Consider the following 20,763-nt stretch of genomic DNA (forward strand, 5'->3'; position numbering starts at 1 on the left):
GGCCACCGAAAATGCTGTCAGACGTGTAGTGACGTCATAGAACTTATAACTTAAATGTCAGAAAATTTTGTGCTCAATTCGATTTACGTCATGCGCAGACAATCTATAGATTAACAGGGCTAATGATGTTTTTGCCTAATTAAGGTAAAGTAAACTTTATATTTTTTTTTGTGGTCTTCAAGTCGTAATAAAATAAGGTAGCATTTTTTTTCGGTTATTTGGACAGTAATAAATAATATAAAATAGAATTTAAAAAAAGGGTCAAATAGCCTATTCAATTCACTCTGAACTCGGCGGTGTGATCACTTGAAAATAATTTAAGTGTGTATTCGAATTTTTAAATGAGGAGATTGGATGTATGTCCTCTGACTTTTCAGTAACCCCTCCATTGCATTGGTTCGGTAAGGTACCTACGGTTAGGTCGGAGCGGAGTAGGTACGACATCGGCTACCAATCCAGATAAATTATTAATAAATATTTAAATAATCGATGGAATCAGGCGTTACTTTTCGGAAATCCATGTTAATCATAAACTAGAACGTTCCTTTGCTAATCCGCGAATTGATAATGTGCAAGTCAATCAGTGCTAACCTGGTGTACTTACTTGCGTATTTTTTACAAAAAGAGTCAAAGAGTCAGTTGCGGAACTTCGGACCGTCAACATCAGCTCCTGAGGATGCCTCGTAGAGAGGTGAAACACGTGTCGAGTTTTGTATTTTTGGTGCTGGGTTGTTGTATTCATTTGCGTATTTATTTTTATTTTTGCGGTGGGAGGGTGGGAAAATTATTTGCATGTAAAAAATACGCAAGTAAGTACATTTGATGATTGACTTGCAAGTTATCAATTCGCGGATTAGCAAAGGAACGTTCTAGTTTATGATTAAATATTTAAATGTGAATTGACCGCGAGAGCTGGTTGCAGTTGCGGCACCTGTCGTGATAAAACGTCAGTAAGTGTCCTTACTACCCGAACCTCAGAGGCGCAGGCCATTGATGCGGTAATCTTGAAAAATTGGATGAAAACAGCCTCAATGTACGAGTATCACTCGGGCGTTAAATTATAAAAGAATATTCGATTTTTAAAAGCTGTAAAATATTTTATGGCCACAAAGAATGGTACGATCCGATCCTCGGTGAAGAGTCTCGCCGAGTATGCGGAAGGGAAAAAATACTGTTGAAAATATTACCTAAAGCATAAAATTATCTTGTGCCTCAAAATTTCTTCTGAATGCCTTCTGGTATCAAGTTCGACTTTTGTACATGTTTTACTGTGCAACAAAGTTTAAATAAATAAATAAAATTTTAAGCTAATTACAGGCCCACATCATACTAACAGTATTTTATTGACTTCTGCGTAAGATTAAATTGTTAACACCTTAATGATAATGTTTCTGAACGTTAGCTTTAGCTAGCTTGGCTTGATCCGATAAGGATACCCTTTTGTGCCACACTTTTTTCGGGCTGTGTAAACAATAACTTTCCTTCAATCATTTTTAAACAAAAAAAGATAATTTACTAAACTATCGATTTGATATCAGGTGCATATCCGATTTTGATTTGACCTGAATAACTTCTTGGCGCCAACGAGGTTTAAACTTGTGAGGAACTAAAGTGCATAATAAATAATGGTACTGGCGTACAGAACCGAAGTTCGACAGCAGTAAAGTTGAGGTCAATTCGTGCCATCCTTTTCTAATGCACGATTCACTATATATCTCTTTCCCATATTTAGGGTTGTCAATAATCAAGTAATTATCTAATTTGCTCATGCAAAGGGACGTCAAGTTGACAAACCATAAGCACATCTCGGACACTGGCGATCAAATCTATGAAAGAGGCGTGGTCCTAGCACACATTCTAAGTAAGCTCGCGTAGGTGAACACGTACCATGATTGTATGAGTGAGATATGACAAGTCGACTGTTCGCGTTTTTAATAGGCGGTAACTGTGAGGTAACCGAGAGGGGGCACTTTCAGCGGGGGGCGGAAGTGGCCATACTGTACGATAGTACTCTTTATTATACTGTGCCATAAGAATTTCCAAGACAGTTTCCAAGTTTTTCAACCCACCAACCAACCACTAACTAAAGGTTACATCGTTCTTTATATCATATGCTTCGCGCAAGTTATCATTCTTGTCGCATATTCCCTAAACCCGTAGGGCCAAATCTGTCAGCCCGTGTTGTTGATAATACCGCGGGTACCCTTAACCCTCACCTGGTTGCGGAATGCAAATCGACCCCACGGGACCCTCGCTCTAACTGAATAGATAATAGGGGCTTTTGTTCTACTCTATTAAGGGTCGACTATTTGTGATTGGCAGGAGAGTCGTGAAGAATTTGATGACATCAAAATTATTGCTTTGAAGCTTGATAATATGCTTGATGTGCCATCTTTACTAATACATCTTTTGTTGACATGTAAACAGAAAAGAACGATAAATCAATGACCAAAACATGAATAAAACGGGGTAATTATTAGTACAGTTATTTGGCCTGTAAATTTTAGAACATGCGAACCAATCAGATGTTACACATTGAACACCATGTTTTACAGTCTTGTAACTTTCGTTTGCCATAACACACCGTTTTGCAATGTATATTTCTACTAGCTTTTGCCCGCGGTTTCGCTCGCGTTAAAAAGAGACAAAAAGTAGCCTATGTCACTCTCCATCCCTTCAACTATCTCCACTTAAAAAATCACGTCAATTCGTCGCTCCGTTTTGCCGTGAAAGACGGACAAACAAACAGACACACACACTTTCCCATTTATAATATTAGTATGGATTTACATTTGTATACGTATACAGAGTGGGGCCTGTAACAAAGGCGAAGAATTGAACTGTAGGTCCTTATACTGATCAACATTTGTTCAGTGACTTTTAAAAATTATGAAGTCTTTAAATTTTTAATTTTTCATACAAAATAAATATTAGCTTCAATGTACGCCATTATTAGATGATCAAACGAACTTACCTGAAGTGAAGTTCGATCTTAATTGTCATGTCTTCGCTGAAAGATTTATATTATTTAACGAAGGTAGTTGCCCTGCAACTTCACGACGTATTCGCACCTAGTTCATCGGTATCGTAGAAAGAGAGAAAAGATACCGCCTCCTCTTCTACGATGCCGGTCCCGGTAAGCCTCATTCTTTTCAGAGCCTACATATTTCAACATTGTAATCGCGGGGCTTAAATAGGGTGGGAGGGAACCTAAATCTTTCAGCGAAGACATGACAATTAAGATCGAACTTCACTTCAGGTAAGTTCGTTTGATCATCTAATTGTCATGTCTTCGCCTCAAGATTTATATTATTTAACGAAGGTAGATGTTCAGAGCTGAACAATGTTGAAATATAAATAAAAAAACCAATATTCAAATCAAGAATTGTATATTTGAGAAATCATAATATATCTACTGTAGAAACAGTAGCTAATATCTCATTATTTAGAAATTAATATTTAGAAAATATTTGATCAATCAAATAATGCTAAAGCAAAACAAGCACTAGAATTTGCAATAGGAAGTTTATTAAAAATCACAAAGACCAAAGATTGACGTCCCGCTGTCTTCCTAATGGTATCGACATTAACACCAGCTCTCTCGGTAGCTGAAGTAGATGCGTGCCTGGTGCACGTTGGTGTCGATACCACTAGCCGACAGCGTTTGCTTAATCCAGCGTGCTACAGTTTGAGAATGACTCCATGTGGGCCTTTGGTGTTAAAATCAATTTAGTATCTTTGTAAGTCTTTTAGTATATTAATTAGTCTTATTGAATACGTTAGCTTTAAATAAGTAAGTAGTCTATTATTTATTACCTTTTCTAGACATATACTTGGTCGTTGATTGAATAAAGGTAATTCTAATACAGATTGTTTTCTTATGACTAACATCTAACTAGGCCTAAGATCTCATTAGGGTAATAATAACTAAGGTGATTTAATACTTTAAAGGGATCCCAAGTACTTAAGCTCCCTTAAAACCCTTTTTAAGTGATCGTCTTGAGTCAAATTATTTTGATAAATAAGTGACAAAGCCGAAGGATGATTATTGAGAATACCATAAGAAGCTCCTTTCCCTAAACGCACTGTTAGAAAATCTAAAACGTTGTAATTTTTTATATCCAGTGCGTCAATGCCTTTTATAATACAATAATGCCACCAACGAAAGCCTAGAAGAATATTGCTAGTTAGTATTCTGAGATAAGGATGAAAGTATTTAACCTTTAACATTAATTCCGGTACCTGCAGCAGTCTTACATACGCTTCTCGATGTCTAGCGTCGGCGCGACGCTCGGCTAGAATCGTGTAGTGGGGATAACGCGCTGTGCGCGTGCGCGTCGGCGCCTGCGCCGAGGATCGGCGACGCGGCGGGGCCGGTTACCGGCGGCGCGCCGATGTCTGCGGGGGAGGGGGGGCTAGCGGACCACCGTTGCGGTTCAGCGGCGCTCTTGTATTGCGCTGAAAATAACGGGGCGGTGGGCCCCTCCAATTTAAAGTGGAAGTCGAAGGGGCCTGAATTAACTGGCCAGCTTTTTTAATTCCCGACGAGTTTTTGATAAATTCGCCGAGTTCATCGCCAAACAGATATGAATCTCGCTTGCGGTCCTTAATGGGGTCAATAAAACTTTTTTCCAGCATTGGAGTTATTAAAGACCGCCTGGTCTCAGTTTCAGAAAAGTGAGAATCTGCTACTAACTTCGACGCGTTACTAAGTAACTTGATTGCATCCTGTGTACCCAGAGATTTTTTTAACATACCCGTAGTGATTTTTCCGAGTATCGATAAAACACAGCCTAACTGGTTTTGTTTTTTAGATATCCGGGAATCTCTGTTCCTAGCATTTTCCAATAGAACTGCGGCTATTTCGGCGTTCAGAATAGGTGACTTAGTAAATGGGCAATTTACTGGTAGTAAATTATTTTTCAAAATTTCCTCCTTAATCTCTTTTTTGAGCCCATCTCTTAAAATAGGCGTCAATATTTTTGACAAATTGTCGTTAATTTCCTCGCCCCATTCCGTCGCCTCAGGAACAAAATCACCTAAGATTTGAAGTAGCTCCGGGTCAATTAGTTCGACTTCGAGCTGTTCTGGTGCAATGGCGGGCTCGGCGAATACGGCAGGCTCCGTCGCCGATGAGGGTCCTGGCGCTGGTTGCACCGGAAACGACGCAGACGAGGGTCCAGGTACTGGTTCCACCGGAAGCGACGCTGACGAGGGCCCAGGTACTTGTTCTGGCCCGGGAGGTTCCTCCGAGAACCCGGCTGATACACCCAATCGTTCGTCTAGCCCCTCGGTTTCCAGATTTTGTGGAGGTGGCGACGGTTCATCTTGAACAAAAACAAGGAAACAGGTTAAAACCCGTGTTTTATTTTTAAAATTTAACGGTTAACATCTCGTGTTAACTCTGCAAAATTGCTACTGGTTATTATCTCGTAATAATTCGGAGCTGTACTTTCCACTGCCTAACATCTCGTGTTAGATCGGGGAATATTAGGATCACTTATAAAAGTCACAATAAACTGCATCTACTCACCTCGTAAAATATCCTCATCACTTGAGTAAATAATTCGTGACGAATTCCGTCTTAATTTCGCTTCATATTTTCTAATCTTTTTCTTCCAACGTTCTTCATCCGATTTAATTTTTCTCTTAGGCATGCTTGCCCTTGGCAAATTCACGAAACGAAAATGAATTTATTTAATTAAAGTTAAGTTTAACCAGGTGCGTTCGCCGCGCGCGCACGGACAAGAATGAGGCTTACCGGGACCGGCATCGTAGAAGAGGAGGCGGTATCTTTTCTCTCTTTCTACGATACCGATGAACTAGGTGCGAATACGTCGTGAAGTTGCAGGGCAACTACCTTCGTTAAATAATATAAATCTTGAGGCGAAGACATGACAATTGTTGTCATTGACGTTGTCTGTCACACTTTAGACTTAACAGAATTCGCAATACATTACCTCTTAGAAAAAACTTTCAAGGGTGATAAAAATCAAAATACAAGTTATTTTTAAAAGTCGCCGAACAAATGTTGATCAGTATAAGGAGAATAGCCTTTGTTACAGGCCCCACTCTGTATATATGTTACATGTATACATATATAGAGGTAATAAATCATATTTGTGGATAATGGCGTCCTCGTTATTTTATTTTAAGTTAGAAGCGTTATTACATACTTATTATAGAAATCGAAGACAAAGATTTATTGATAATATTTATAAACCGTCAAAATCATTAGAAGAATCGCCTACAAGTTATCGATTACTGAATTAGTACAAAAACACAAAAGCAGCTCTAATCAATGAAGTTGAACAACCATTGCTTAACTATTCAACCAATTACGAACATGCCTTCTATCCAGCTGTGTATCGTTCGCCACAACTCTACGTCTGAGCACGACATTCTCCGAGCACTGTTCTTACCCAAAAACATTAACAACAAGGTAAGAAAAACAAAAGAAACGAGTCGTACTTGCGTAAATGCTTTGGCGAAATAAATTGGCCGCATAACGTTTGTCAACGTCCCACAATGCTTCCAACGACAAAAACATCGAGTTGTACATCTTCACCATTGACGTAGACGGTTTTAAGCAGGATTTAATTAACCTTTTATACCATCCTGTACACGCTCACGGAGCAATATCTTATACTGAAAGAGATAGATACACTCGATCTTCAATCAGAACTGTAGCACCGCTTTTTTTCTTCCACCGTAAGAAAATTACATGAATTTTAGTTTAGCGACTGGCTATCAGTCATAGGTACCTATATTGGATAATGGAAAAGTGGTGCCATTATGAAATCACATGCACGTCATCTAGGGGTGCTTCAATCTATAGTTTTTATTATACAAATATACACCTACCCTCTCTCACTTGATTTGTGTTGCAGCTAATAGACTGAGATAGCCCTAGCGGATTCGTTTTCCCCCTGCATGTCGAACGTCTGTTGTTTTTTCCACGAATGTCACAGGACGAGTAACTTAATGGAATTGGCTCGGACGTACGAAACAGATAAGATCTCGAGTCACATCAAATGATTAGCTTAATGACCGGACGTGGAGTAATGAATGGGGGATTTTGTCAAGCAAATATTTTGCTTAGAGTAGTTTGTTGTTAGGGGAGACTAAAATGGATTCGTTTATTTATGTAACTGCGTATGCCGAACTTCAAAGTAGTATTATTGGATTAGATTGGATATATTTATTTCCCAAAGGTAATAAACACACAAACAAAATATATGTCAATGTACAGTGAAACCTCTATGACTGGGACCCAAGGTGTGACTAATTGACCTACCTATATTAGTCAGATGAAACTAACTTTTCGACTTCGCACATTTACCTCTATTAGTGCGATAGAGAGTGTATTTTACCTCTTAGTAAGACTATATTTGAAAGATTACACTTGAAGCTTCTGTGATTGTTTTAAGTTGTGCCTGTGTTGTGTAACTTGTGTTCCAATGTCAGTAAAGAGTTTACATGTAAATAACTAACTCCACAATGGTGAAATGTTTTGACAATTCGAAAACAAAGCTACAATAGATGCTTGTCAAGCAACTTTCAAAATAGACATGATGTGACAATTCCTTTTTGAAAACAAGGAGTAAATTCAGAGCTCATTGTCAAAGCAATCCCATTAGGTACGTATAAGCTGCATTTGCTGTTTGATCCTTTAGAAGGGTTCAAAAAACCCGAGCTTCGGAGTCAGATAAAGCTGTAACGAAATTGGTTTTCTCTCCAAGCCTGACCTGCATATTAGAGGAGATAGTATCTGCAGCACAGCGTCACATAACTTAGACTGTATTGGGGTTGGAGCCGTCGACAATTTTCGCGTTGATACCCTTTTGGTTATAAAGGTAAGTCTTTTGTTCCGAATAATGATATTGGGTCTGTGTATGCTGTTTTGTATACTGTGAAAGGTCAGTTGAACCCTAAAATTGCGAGTGGTATGCGATTCCTATAGGTACCTAATTTAATTAGGTATTTATTCCAACTAGGAAACAAATCATATTATTTTATTGAATAATTTTTGATTTGTTCTTTTTTCAAGTAGTCACATACTATACTTAAAATTATAAATTGAAATCGGCTATCGGTTATGGTGGCTCGACCACCAGTGGACCTTGTCGTTTTTTCTTTCGTGTATGATATCTATTTCAATTTATAATTATTTATTGTTAGAATAATGGTGATACACGTGTATTTTAAATAATTTTGTGTATCACGAAACCTTTGTTATTAACATGATGTCACACACGGGTCGAACGCGATAAAATAACATTATTTTACCCTTTTTCCGACGTTTCGGCCAGATTGCACTGGCCGTGGTCACGGAAGACTCATGTCCCTGCACAATGTTAACGGAGATGTCCAACACCAAACTACCCGATATTCGCTTTTATAAATGTTCGGGTCGGGACAAATGTCGATGATTCTTTTCTATACCTTAGTTAATACTACAAGGTTAATACTACTATAATATACTAAAAGGTTTTTCCTATTATAAAGCTATTCAAATCCTTTATACCCTGACTTCAATGTGCCACGTTCCTATTCGAAAGTTTGGTTAAATAACAGCGTCTATTAATTATCAATACCTACCAGATGTATTGTGTTTGAAAAGCGGGGTGAAATTGATTTATCGCCGCTTTGAATACCACCTACCAACACGCCAATTCTAAACTAATATCATCATTACGACACTTAAAGGATATCATTCAAATGTCGTGCATTTCGCTCGCGTTTGCCCGTTACTGTGTTGGCGCGAGCGAGATACACGATAATGTAATTGGCATATTTTAGATATCGTTCTGATGTAAGTATACGTTTGAATAGGCCTACCACTCTCATTCGCGACAGGGTACTAAATTCTCACTTCGTTTGATTCAAAGGGCTTGTGATATACGTGTTACACGCGGAACCGTAGCTACGTAGCCTTAGTACCGGCGGTGCTAAGATCCCGTACTACACGGTCACGTCAAAGATACGTATCCGTTTCTGGATTCGGCTACGTTCCCGCGAATCTCGGCTTCGGCTCCGCTCCGCTCGGTTGTTGAAAGAGAGCTTGTAAGTGTCGAACGGACCCTTCGCATTATGTGTTTTACTCGTGGTCTTTGCATTGATTTGATTCCAGATGTTTTTTTAAGTAATTACATATTGGTATTATTCTGTTCTCTGATAACCAGACATTATGAGTTTGTACAAAAAAAACCAGAGGTGGTATTGGTGGGATTTTTGAATCTCACCGGTGCCTTGTTTTGTATGCAGCCGATGACTATTTAGTACGAAATAAGCCACCCGATGAGAATCAAAAATCGCACCTCAGGTAGGTACTAGGTACCTACTTGGGGATGTCGATGAATATGAAAGTCCATCCAAATAAATATATTAATATCTCTAATTAATATTTACTCCCTAGTAAGAAATGCTACAGGTAGACCAATGCAACAATTTAAAAGTATTTTAAGTGAAATAATAATATACACTGTTCATAAATATTATTACTGGCTGGACAACCGTCTTTCGTCGGTGAAAATACTAAGAAATAGTTGCACGTGCAGATAAAGATAACAAACAATAGTTTGCGGGCCATTGATAATAATTACCTTCAAGGCTTTGGGATTTACCTGTTATTAAGTACCATGTGTTCCTATTGTTTGTGAAGTTAAGTGAAAGCAAAAATAACAAACTATTTGACTACTTCGGATACTACCAACTATAAGACGCTGACTGTACATGTTAGATTATTTAAAAAAAAGTTGATTAATTATAGTCTGTGTCATGTGAATGAAAATTAGAATTTTACCTATTTTTTTATATGTTGATTATACGCGAATTCTTTTGATACACATCTTTTACAATTTGTACTGGTCTATTATTTTTGCCTCCAAAATAATATTTGCACGTAGAACCGATGGCCGTTGGGGCGGAAAGGTTCTCGAGTGGCGACCGCGTACCGGAAGGCGAAGCGTGGGTAGGCCCCCAACAAGGTGGACTGATGACCTGGTGAAGGTCGCAGGAGTCCGCTGGATGCGGGTGGCGCAGGACAGGTCATTGTGGCAATCTTTGGGGGAGGCCTATGTCCAGCAGTGGACGTCTTTCGGCTGATATGATGATGATGATGATGATAATATTTGCATCTTATTATTTTTGATCACTCTTAAAACTTTATTTAAAATGCAAAAATATGGAAACTGAAATTAAAAACTCGCCCCTTGCATTACATTCGGGGGTCTTAGTGACACGCATAAAATCTACACTTAACTAAACGTCACGGTCACGACTGGATCCGATCTACGTATAAATAAGATACGTATCTCCGTGTACACGTAGCTACGTATTGTAATGGTATTGGGGGACCTAAAATACCATGCTGAAGGCTTTAGAGAATTAAATAAATTAGATTGATTAAGGTGTAGATGAATCTATGGAGTCTGAGCTACTATATGGGGTAGTTGTAAGGAAAGGCACATGGCGATTTATAAAATTGAAATATATTATCGCAAATTTATTAAGGTATAGGGCGTTCCTATCAAAGAAATCTATAAGGCATTCGTTATATAAAATGAAATCAAAAATCTATGAATGCGAACTTGAATACACTACAGAAATACGTACTTGAGGAAAACAGTTTAGGCCTTTATCACTTGAAATATTTATATAAATTATAAGACAAAAGTGTATACAATACAAGTCAAGCCCATACCTTTGCGGGGACAATATATTAAATCAATGGCTCATGAAGTAAGGGAAAACCCGCTAAAACCCTTACTTCGCCTTATTAATGTAACGTCTACATACAATGTCTACATAACGTCTATAATTATGCTCTATTTAATACAACAATACAATAATTCATTAGGAATTGTAATAACAGAATTTCCAAGACAGTTTACTCTAAACACAGTTTGAGTTATAATAAATGCACATGTTGTTTAATCTGTAGGATATAACAATATAATATCGGTCGTCTCGTTTCAATCCTTTACGAAATGTATTTAGGTAAATTAGATATCTCAGGAACTCGAATCCTGGTTTCAACAAATATATATGGAATATATTTAACATAGTGGCGAGGCTCGAACTCGCACTAATATTCATCAATAAAATGTCATACAAGATATGTAACACAAAGCTGAAGAAACATTATACAGTTACTTTAAAATACTAATTAACCATTACGAGGTTATAGAATTTGTCCCAACAATAAATCCAGATTATAACGCAAGAATTGAACTTGCCTTGCACTTGAACAAAGATAATTAAAATATGTTGTGTTACTTAAAATACAACTTGAGACGCTGTTTTGATAAAAGAGGTACTTAGCTCGTTTATCGCCGGATCCGGAACCACTGGCTTTATCTATTTTCTACTATAAAGAAGTACTAAATTAATCTTTAACAATTATTACAATTATACATGATCAGGGAACAAATTGAAACAAAGCTGGAAAGACTTGGGTCTTTCTTGGAGTCTAAAATCAGAGTGTCCTCAACTCCCGGCCTTCATCCTAACTGGAGTCCCTGCAACCCCAACTTATTTCTAGTTACGCTAATATCAACTTTATTAACAATGATATAAGGATTTCGTCGCTACAATTATCCAATTGCGCCCACGCTTTCTCTATGGGATCTTATCCCTTCCAAGGCTCTGATTTGTGCGCTGTATCGCTCTCTCTTACTGCAGCGGTGCACGTTGTCTCGTTCGGCGTGGTCGGGTCTTCATAGGAACCCCCCGCTGTCACTTTTGCAACGAAGGGTACGGTCATGGTCAAATGCCTCGACACATGGGCTCCAGATGTCCTGGAAACAGTTTACCAAGGAGAGTAGACTTTGTATGGAATAATATACCATATTAGAGTATAATTACGTTATAGGTTTAGCGTACTGTGCATTGTGCGATAGCGGTTTTTCTGTTGTTCCAGTAAACTCATAAATAAATCTTATAATGGGTTTTGTTTTTAAAATTCTATAGAATATCTTTTAACTAAAATATTGGGTAATCCGAGAATCGGAAACTGCCTGCTTTCTATTTTTATTGTCGCCGGTTTTTGTTCGGCTAGCCATTTTAAATTTATTACTTATACCGATGGCAATTTTAATCAACTATTTATACCTAGCACGTATACACGTATGTGGAATACGGGTTGCCATCTCACACCCCTCTCTGGTTAGTCGAACAAAATTACCCCGTCTTCCACGTAACCTATATAACATGAATACGAGAACTTGGAAAAAATGTAAACTCCTTTTATTTATATCTTAATAATTATCGATGGAATCTGGCGTTACTTTGTGCACGTCCACGATGCTCAAATCTAGAAAACTACTTTATTAATCCGCGAAAAGGTAGCGCGCTTGTCAATCAATGCTATCCTGCTACTCATGTCTTTGTCCCAATGGTTACAAAACGGAAGGTAGCTTTAAACAAGTTAATTATGCTTCTTTCTTCTCTAACAAAACCACACTATGAGACTTGTAATGGGCAATAAACCAATAACAATAATATCTTAGCGCCGGCGCCTATACTTCTGAAGGAACTACCTGACGTTTGGGCACGGATAATAAAATAATAATGAATTTAATATTTTAAAATATAACAATTTTTATAGTATCTTATTGTTTGCACTTAGACCGTTACAATTACTGCCTCTAACGATTAACCATATGTCTCTTTGCACAAACGACATCCTATCTTAGAGCGTTATTTGGTAGTGCTAATGAAATTTAATTAATTTTGTATCTTGTATTTCAAGCTTTATGCGTTTTCATATAATTATCTATAGTTCACGTTAACCAAGTACACTACAGTTTGTGTTAACAAGATCTCTTGACTCATACATCACCATACTATTTTCGAAATTCACACATCGTCACCTTCCCAAGATACTAAGTTGCAATCACACATCTCCTTTCACAACCACGCATTACCCTGGCCAGGGATTTTCCACACAAAGTTCACACATAAGACCTCTAGTTTACTGATTACAATTTACAATCAACTTTCAATAATACTTGATAGCTTGTAGTAGATTATTACATATGTAAATAACACCTATGTTGTCGTCAAGAGATCTCGCATCTCAAATTACACTGATCAAAATAATTTTGTGTCATATAATTTATATTGTGGCATAATAAATGTCTATTTTCTATTTAGGGACATTTATTTAAATCATTAAATTTGTTGAGTATAGCTGTCATAAAATAAAACCCTTTGTCATCTCTATTCTTTAGGGTATTTAGATAGTATTATGATAGTGATGCCAGCTAAATGAAAATACACTTTAACTTTTGTTAATAAGTGATGCAATTGAACTTTTGTTATGAAATAATGATTTGAACAGACAATGGCCTGACCATACGTCGTGTAATGGTATTATGGCCCTATTTAGTAAAGTTTGGACAGACAAATACCTCAGCCACACACCTCAGAGTCACTTCCTCATGGACAGAGCCTGATCTACTATAAAACGCGTTCGTCTGAGACGAGAGAATTAATTCTCGGGTCACACTGCGTCCAGCGTGAGCGGAGGCGTAGAAACAGTCCTTCCTAAGCGTAAGTGAGATGTACTACTCAGGGCAGCCCTGAGGTGCCAAAGCTTCTAAAACTGATCCCGTCTGCTACCCACGTAGAGTCTGAGTTACTCGAAACGTGAGGCTACGTATCAAAGTATCGTAGGGGGGGTTAGCGAATGCGCAAGCGCATGGTAGGACATTCATTTGTAATGATTTGGTGTCAGATGTTAAACGGTATACCTTTGACACTACTTGTGAGTGATCACTGCGGCTAACCCCGGCGCCTCAGTTCAAGTGAAGTCAGGTTATTCTACGCAAGTCATATAACAGAGGTGTGACCTGGCAATCAATCTCGTCCCTAGGCCCTCGATTGCAGTATCTAGTTGACTCATGAGCCCCGTCACAAATGCCTTGACCGATAAAATTTCATAGATAGGCTTGATGAAAGAAATTAATAATATTAGAACTTGTGGTACATTTATTTAAAATGTTTTTATACCTGATTAAGTTTTGGGGTAATTGATTTCATACAATCTTTGATTATACACGTTAAACTTTCGTGAGACATATTCAAATAATTAATGAATCCACGGTTGTCATAAATTGCTATTAGTTTTCAATATTTAGGTGCATTCCAGGTTTGATTTTTCTCTGTGAATACTCCGAGTACCATTAACAAGATAGTATTATAATAAACATTGCATATAGCAATATTGTACATTTAATTCACACAAATTGTACACCTTTAATTTAAATATGAAGACCCAACATTTGTGTTATGTATCATTGAGACGTATAAACCAAACAAAAAAAATAAAGGAATTTAAACCATGCGGAACAGGTTGTGTGTTTATTTCTTTTCGCCTTTCCGAATGTTATAATTATAGAATCATTACAAACTACGACAGCAAAGAACTTTAATTTACATCGAGATTTATTTAGTAATAAAACAGCTTCTATCCCATATTTATGAATAGTAAGAGATGTCTATCTATAACTACTTTTATCAGTAAAACCTTTCGTGACAGAAACCATGGACCGACCAGGTAGCATCGATTCAGTCCCAAATTACCCAAACAACAACAAACCAAAAATAAATTGGATAAAATTAATCAGACATCGGTAAGTTAAGGTCAACCCAAAAGACGTTGTCGAGACCGTCCACAGTCGGCTATACAGCGGCGTCGTGTCTTGCCTCTAGACGCGTCAAAACTGCCACAATTCACACCAGTCTTTTCCTAGGATCGGTCTTAGTCGCCTATTAAAGCCAGGTATGTTAGGTATACTGAAACTATCCTGCAACAAAATACCTTTTGTCTGTCCAACCAATAACTGCAAGATTTATGTACTTTTTCTTTTCAAGTCTAATAATTGCAAATTCAAAATTTAAATGCAAAACATGGTATACCTTTTATTTTGTTTTTACAGTAACCATTGAAACCTGCACGATTAGTAATAATTGTCCTCATCATTATTAATACGCATTCTGCCTGAAATACAACACTTTAGACAAAATATTTATGTACTTATTTATTTTTGTTCCTAAAATGTGTTTTATAAGGTTTTACTCTTTTATTTCGAAACGAGTATTTATCGCATCTTTCATTTCAGGTCGAGAGGTACAACAACGTTATACTGAGTGCATAAATAGGTATAGGTATACAACTGAAACATCGCGTGTTTCTACACTTATTTATTCTAAATGTGTTATTTATTTATATGTATATTAAGAGAACCAAACTTTTAGGACTTTAATTATTAAATTGGTAATTCTTTCGTGATAACATAAACAATCGAAAATCGAGCTGCAACATTAACTTTCAAACCAGGTAATGTGGAACCAAGTAAACCGTCCGAACACTTGTTCTTTTTTTTTCTTGTTTTATCTATTGTGATAAACAATGCATGGTTATAACTAATAATATTCTACCTGCTTTTTAAAATGCTTCGTTCCATTAACTAGTATCGATAAATATCGGTAACTGACTGATTGAAACAATATCGTGTATCTCAAACAAAATCTTTACGACAAACATACATACTACATATTTTATATTTGAAATAACTTCATATCTATATCTCTACGCAAAATACATTCATACATAGTATATTTTACATTGTTGGAATAATTTATAGGTAAGCTGCAAATGAAATTATAATCCACCTCAATGTCATCAAATCTAGATTCGTAAACGGAAAATGTTTATATAGTACCTACTGCCATTTGATTGGTCATCATCTCTTAGTTTCTCCAAACTTTAATAAAAGCATTAACATTTGAACGTTACTATTTACGACATCTATATATGTAGGTACTAGAAATATACCTTGGTAATTACCTATGTATCATCACAAATCACCGATTTGACATTCTCTTTATTGTCACAAGCCTCCATAATATCATCAAATTTTCCTTTAACTGAACTACGAGTAGATAGGTCTATCTGCTAATGTAGCTTGTTCGAATTCACTAACTGCAAGCTATATTTATTATAATATTAATCGCCAATATTAAATCATAATCTGTATCACCAAGAGTGAAAATAATATACCACGCCAGTCTTGACAAAATTAGTATTATTTTATTATATGTATGTATGTACGGTCAATTTTTTTTTCCGACACGCTTTGTTATATAATAACCTGCTATATAATCTCGAACTGCCCAGGTAACACTATCCCGATTATTGACCGTCATTTACATTTTAGTTACAACTAAACATATTTCTAAAACTGATACTACAACACTGATTTTAAGTTACACAAATCGCGGGAACAATACGTTTATGTTACAACTGACTATTGCTATTTAAATATCAGCACAAAACACGCCATTGCACACAAAACACACGCAATAAAATTCAATAGAATAAAAGTAGGTACACTGTCTTGGAATTTCTGTTAATAGTTAAAACATTACAGCAAACTATATACACAAATATTGTTAAAACTGTAAATCATTATAGCACTTTATAGAGCAACCTAACACCCCTCTCAGACTCTTCATAGGTATGTATAAGTAATCGAAGTGATCGTCATATTAAGTTTATAAAATTTAAGGTTTCCTACGTTGTGTTTAATTTTTAAAAGTTAGAAGTTCTTTTTCTAGTTGTGTCTTTTTGTAAATGATTTTAGACACAAGCACTAGATCCTGCGTCACTAGCGCCACGTGTAATGGTATTGGGGGACCTAAAATACCATGCTGAAGGCTTTAGAGAATTAAATAAATTAGATTGATTAAGGTGTAGATGAATCTATGGAGTCTGAGCTACTATATGGGGTAGTTGTAAGGAAAGGCACATGGCGATTTATAAAATTGAAATATATTATCGCAAATTTATTAAGGTATAGGGCGTTCCTATCAAAGAAATCTATAAGGCATTCGTTATATAAAATGAAATCAAAAATCTATGAATGCGAACTTGAATACACTACAGAAATACGTACTTGAGGAAAACAGTTTAGGCCTTTATCACTTGAAATATTTATATAAATTATAAGACAAAAGTGTATACAATACAAGTCAAGCCCATACCTTTGCGGGGACAATATATTAAATCAATGGCTCATGAAGTAAGGGAAAACCCGCTAAAACCCTTACTTCGCCTTATTAATGTAACGTCTACATACAATGTCTACATAACGTCTATAATTATGCTCTATTTAATACAACAATACAATAATTCATTAGGAATTGTAATAACAGAATTTCCAAGACAGTTTACTCTAAACACAGTTTGAGTTATAATAAATGCACATGTTGTTTAATCTGTAGGATATAACAATATAATATCGGTCGTCTCGTTTCAATCCTTTACGAAATGTATTTAGGTAAATTAGATATCTCAGGAACTCGAATCCTGGTTTCAACAAATATATATGGAATATATTTAACATAGTGGCGAGGCTCGAACTCGCACTAATATTCATCAATAAAATGTCATACAAGATATGTAACACAAAGCTGAAGAAACATTATACAGTTACTTTAAAATACTAATTAACCATTACGAGGTTATAGAATTTGTCCCAACAATAAATCCAGATTATAACGCAAGAATTGAACTTGCCTTGCACTTGAACAAAGATAATTAAAATATGTTGTGTTACTTAAAATACAACTTGAGACGCTGTTTTGATAAAAGAGGTACTTAGCTCGTTTATCGCCGGATCCGGAACCACTGGCTTTATCTATTTTCTACTATAAAGAAGTACTAAATTAATCTTTAACAATTATTACAATTATACATGATCAGGGAACAAATTGAAACAAAGCTGGAAAGACTTGGGTCTTTCTTGGAGTCTAAAATCAGAGTGTCCTCAACTCCCGGCCTTCATCCTAACTGGAGTCCCTGCAACCCCAACTTATTTCTAGTTACGCTAATATCAACTTTATTAACAATGATATAAGGATTTCGTCGCTACAATTATCCAATTGCGCCCACGCTTTCTCTATGGGATCTTATCCCTTCCAAGGCTCTGATTTGTGCGCTGTATCGCTCTCTCTTACTGCAGCGGTGCACGTTGTCTCGTTCGGCGTGGTCGGGTCTTCATAGGAACCCCCCGCTGTCACTTTTGCAACGAAGGGTACGGTCATGGTCAAATGCCTCGACACATGGGCTCCAGATGTCCTGGAAACAGTTTACCAAGGAGAGTAGACTTTGTATGGAATAATATACCATATTAGAGTATAATTACGTTATAGGTTTAGCGTACTGTGCATTGTGCGATAGCGGTTTTTCTGTTGTTCCAGTAAACTCATAAATAAATCTTATAATGGGTTTTGTTTTTAAAATTCTATAGAATATCTTTTAACTAAAATATTGGGTAATCCGAGAATCGGAAACTGCCTGCTTTCTATTTTTATTGTCGCCGGTTTTTGTTCGGCTAGCCATTTTAAATTTATTACTTATACCGATGGCAATTTTAATCAACTATTTATACCTAGCACGTATACACGTATGTGGAATACGGGTTGCCATCTCAGTATCTTAATTACACGTAGCCGAATCACACGGAGCAAACGGAGCGGATCTCCGTTGCCGAGTAACACGGCAACGGAGATTCGGCTACGGGTACACGAAACACGGTCACGACCAGGAGCTCTAAATTTCAAACCGATGAATTTCACAAGAAATATTATATGTATTGTTGGCGACGGTCTTTATTCGTTTTTTATTTGAAATAACTTGTCTGTGAAAATGGCTATGTAAAAAATAGTTATAGTTACTGTAGTTAGCAAAAAATGGGTCATCATGTCAGTTTAAGACCTACACGTTAGAAAAAATACTATTTTACTACTACAAAGGGTGGGAAGATTGGAAAATATTAATATGTACTCGCTTATATAATTATGTACTCGCTTGGCACCATCGTTATAATTATACAGGTTGTCCGGTAGCAGATTTCTGTTTTCAAAGTCAATTGTAAAATTAAAAAAAAAAAAAACTTTGGTTTTAACATTTGGCGGGAATGCATTGCGGAATATTGCGGATTTTGTTTTCAACATGTCTCAGTGGTCAGAACACCACCGTTCTTATGCAATTGAAGCGTTTTTTTTAAAGTTAACGACTTGTTAGTTATTGCACGCCGACAATTTTGTTTACATTTCAATATTTGTCGTGTAAGTGTCGACGCCCATTTTCACGTGAGTGGTCATGTGAACAAGCAAAATTGAGCCCAGCGAACATCTAATAACAACCCACGATCTATAGATGATTTTAAAAAAACATCACTAATGAAATCAGCAACATTTCGCAGGATATGCTGCGGTGAGTGATACAAAACACGAGGCTCCGTTTCGAGGAGTGTGTACGTGTAGATGGACGATATTTAGACGATATTATTTTTAAATATCTATGTTTTCAGATATTAATAAAGTTTCTAGCTTAAGCCGTTATTTTTGATTTCAAGTTCAAAATAGAAATCTGCCACCGGACACCCTGTATAATGCATAGGTATAATTTAATTCCTATTGAACTTAGTAAGTAACACACAGAATGAACTTTCTGTATTTCGATTAAACGCTTATAATTTATTAAGTTGACCTTCAAAGTTATTGAAGTCTTAGAATGATTGTCAATATTTTAGCGAGGTGAACGTCCTGTTATTAGGAATATCATTGAAAGTTTAATTATCGGGAAAACTTAAAAACATGAATAAAGCTTTAATCGAGTATGATTTCATTTAAGGTCAACTCAGGTAAATGCGTTCCTCATTTAGACGGTATTAGAACTCGCACTGTGTAAATTGGTGTTTAGTGTAAATTGGTCTTTTGAATCATATAATCATCCAGATTTATGATGCAGATTTGGAGAGGAAAGCTCAGCGTCGGTGGAGCCTGAGTGGAGATTAATATATAACTGATTCAGTTTTTCCCGTTTTCAAAAAGATACTTAAAAATCCATTTATATAGGTAGGTATAAACAAGTTAAAGAAACATAAATCCTCATTTTATTCCCGAATCCCGGTAAGGGCATTTATTTGTGTGATGAGCACAGATATTTGTTCCTGAGTCATGGATGTTTTCTATGTATATAAGTATTTATATATTATATATATCGTTGTCTGAGTACCCACAACACAAGCCTTCTTGAGCTTACCGTGGGCCTCAGTCAATCTGTGTTAGAATGTCCTATAATATATATATATATTATTACTACTTACCTGGAGACAAAAACACAAACTACTCGTGCTTAGTCCCTATTGTGTCAAAACATTGTATTGCTGTCATTTTTCCAATAGATTTCTGCTAACAAGACAAATAAATACGGAACCGTACCGACCGACCGATCATATTTCGTTTCAAACCTTGCCGAAGAGACAATCCTTGGTGCCACGTAGCGATCGACTGAAAGGCAGTCTTACTTTGTCGTGCTACGAACAGATAGAACGGGAGAGATAGTACGAAACGTGTACGAAGCGTAAGCGATTGTAAAGTTGACTAGGTACTCTGTACAGATAAACAGGAAATTGTGCAAGAATCAAGCTTTACTTGTCCAGTATTTTACTTACTCGCCAATAATATTTTTCATGTTATTTGTTTTTGAGCTTGTTTGTCCAACCACCTATATAATTCTGCCTTTCTGCCACCTAATACCGTGCAGAACCTAAACCACTGTCCTAAACAGAATGAACTGGATGTTTCTTATTTTGGTTATTGTATCTAGAATGAGTACACCGTTTGCATATAATTATGTAGATTCGTTTTCAATTCGGACTATCAAAACACGTGAAAAATTAAAAT

General features: G+C 36.5%; 1 protein-coding gene across 1 annotated transcript in view; it reads right to left on the reverse strand.

Moving 5' to 3' along the window:
• Nucleotides 1–4,273: 4,273 nt before the first annotated feature.
• The window catches only part of LOC125229078 (cell division protein ZipA-like), an 83,973-nt gene continuing 67,483 nt past the window's right edge, over nt 4,274–20,763 (reverse strand). Inside the window, exons 3-4 of the mRNA XM_048133855.1 lie at nt 4,906–5,327; nt 4,274–4,483 (exon numbers count right to left, since the gene is read on the reverse strand). Of these exons, the coding sequence (XP_047989812.1) occupies nt 4,274–4,483; nt 4,906–5,327 (632 nt within the window). The remainder of the gene's footprint in view (nt 4,484–4,905; nt 5,328–20,763) is intronic.

This window comes from Leguminivora glycinivorella, chromosome 8, assembly GCF_023078275.1.
Source record: "Leguminivora glycinivorella isolate SPB_JAAS2020 chromosome 8, LegGlyc_1.1, whole genome shotgun sequence".
Classification (NCBI taxonomy): Eukaryota; Metazoa; Arthropoda; class Insecta; order Lepidoptera; family Tortricidae; genus Leguminivora; species Leguminivora glycinivorella.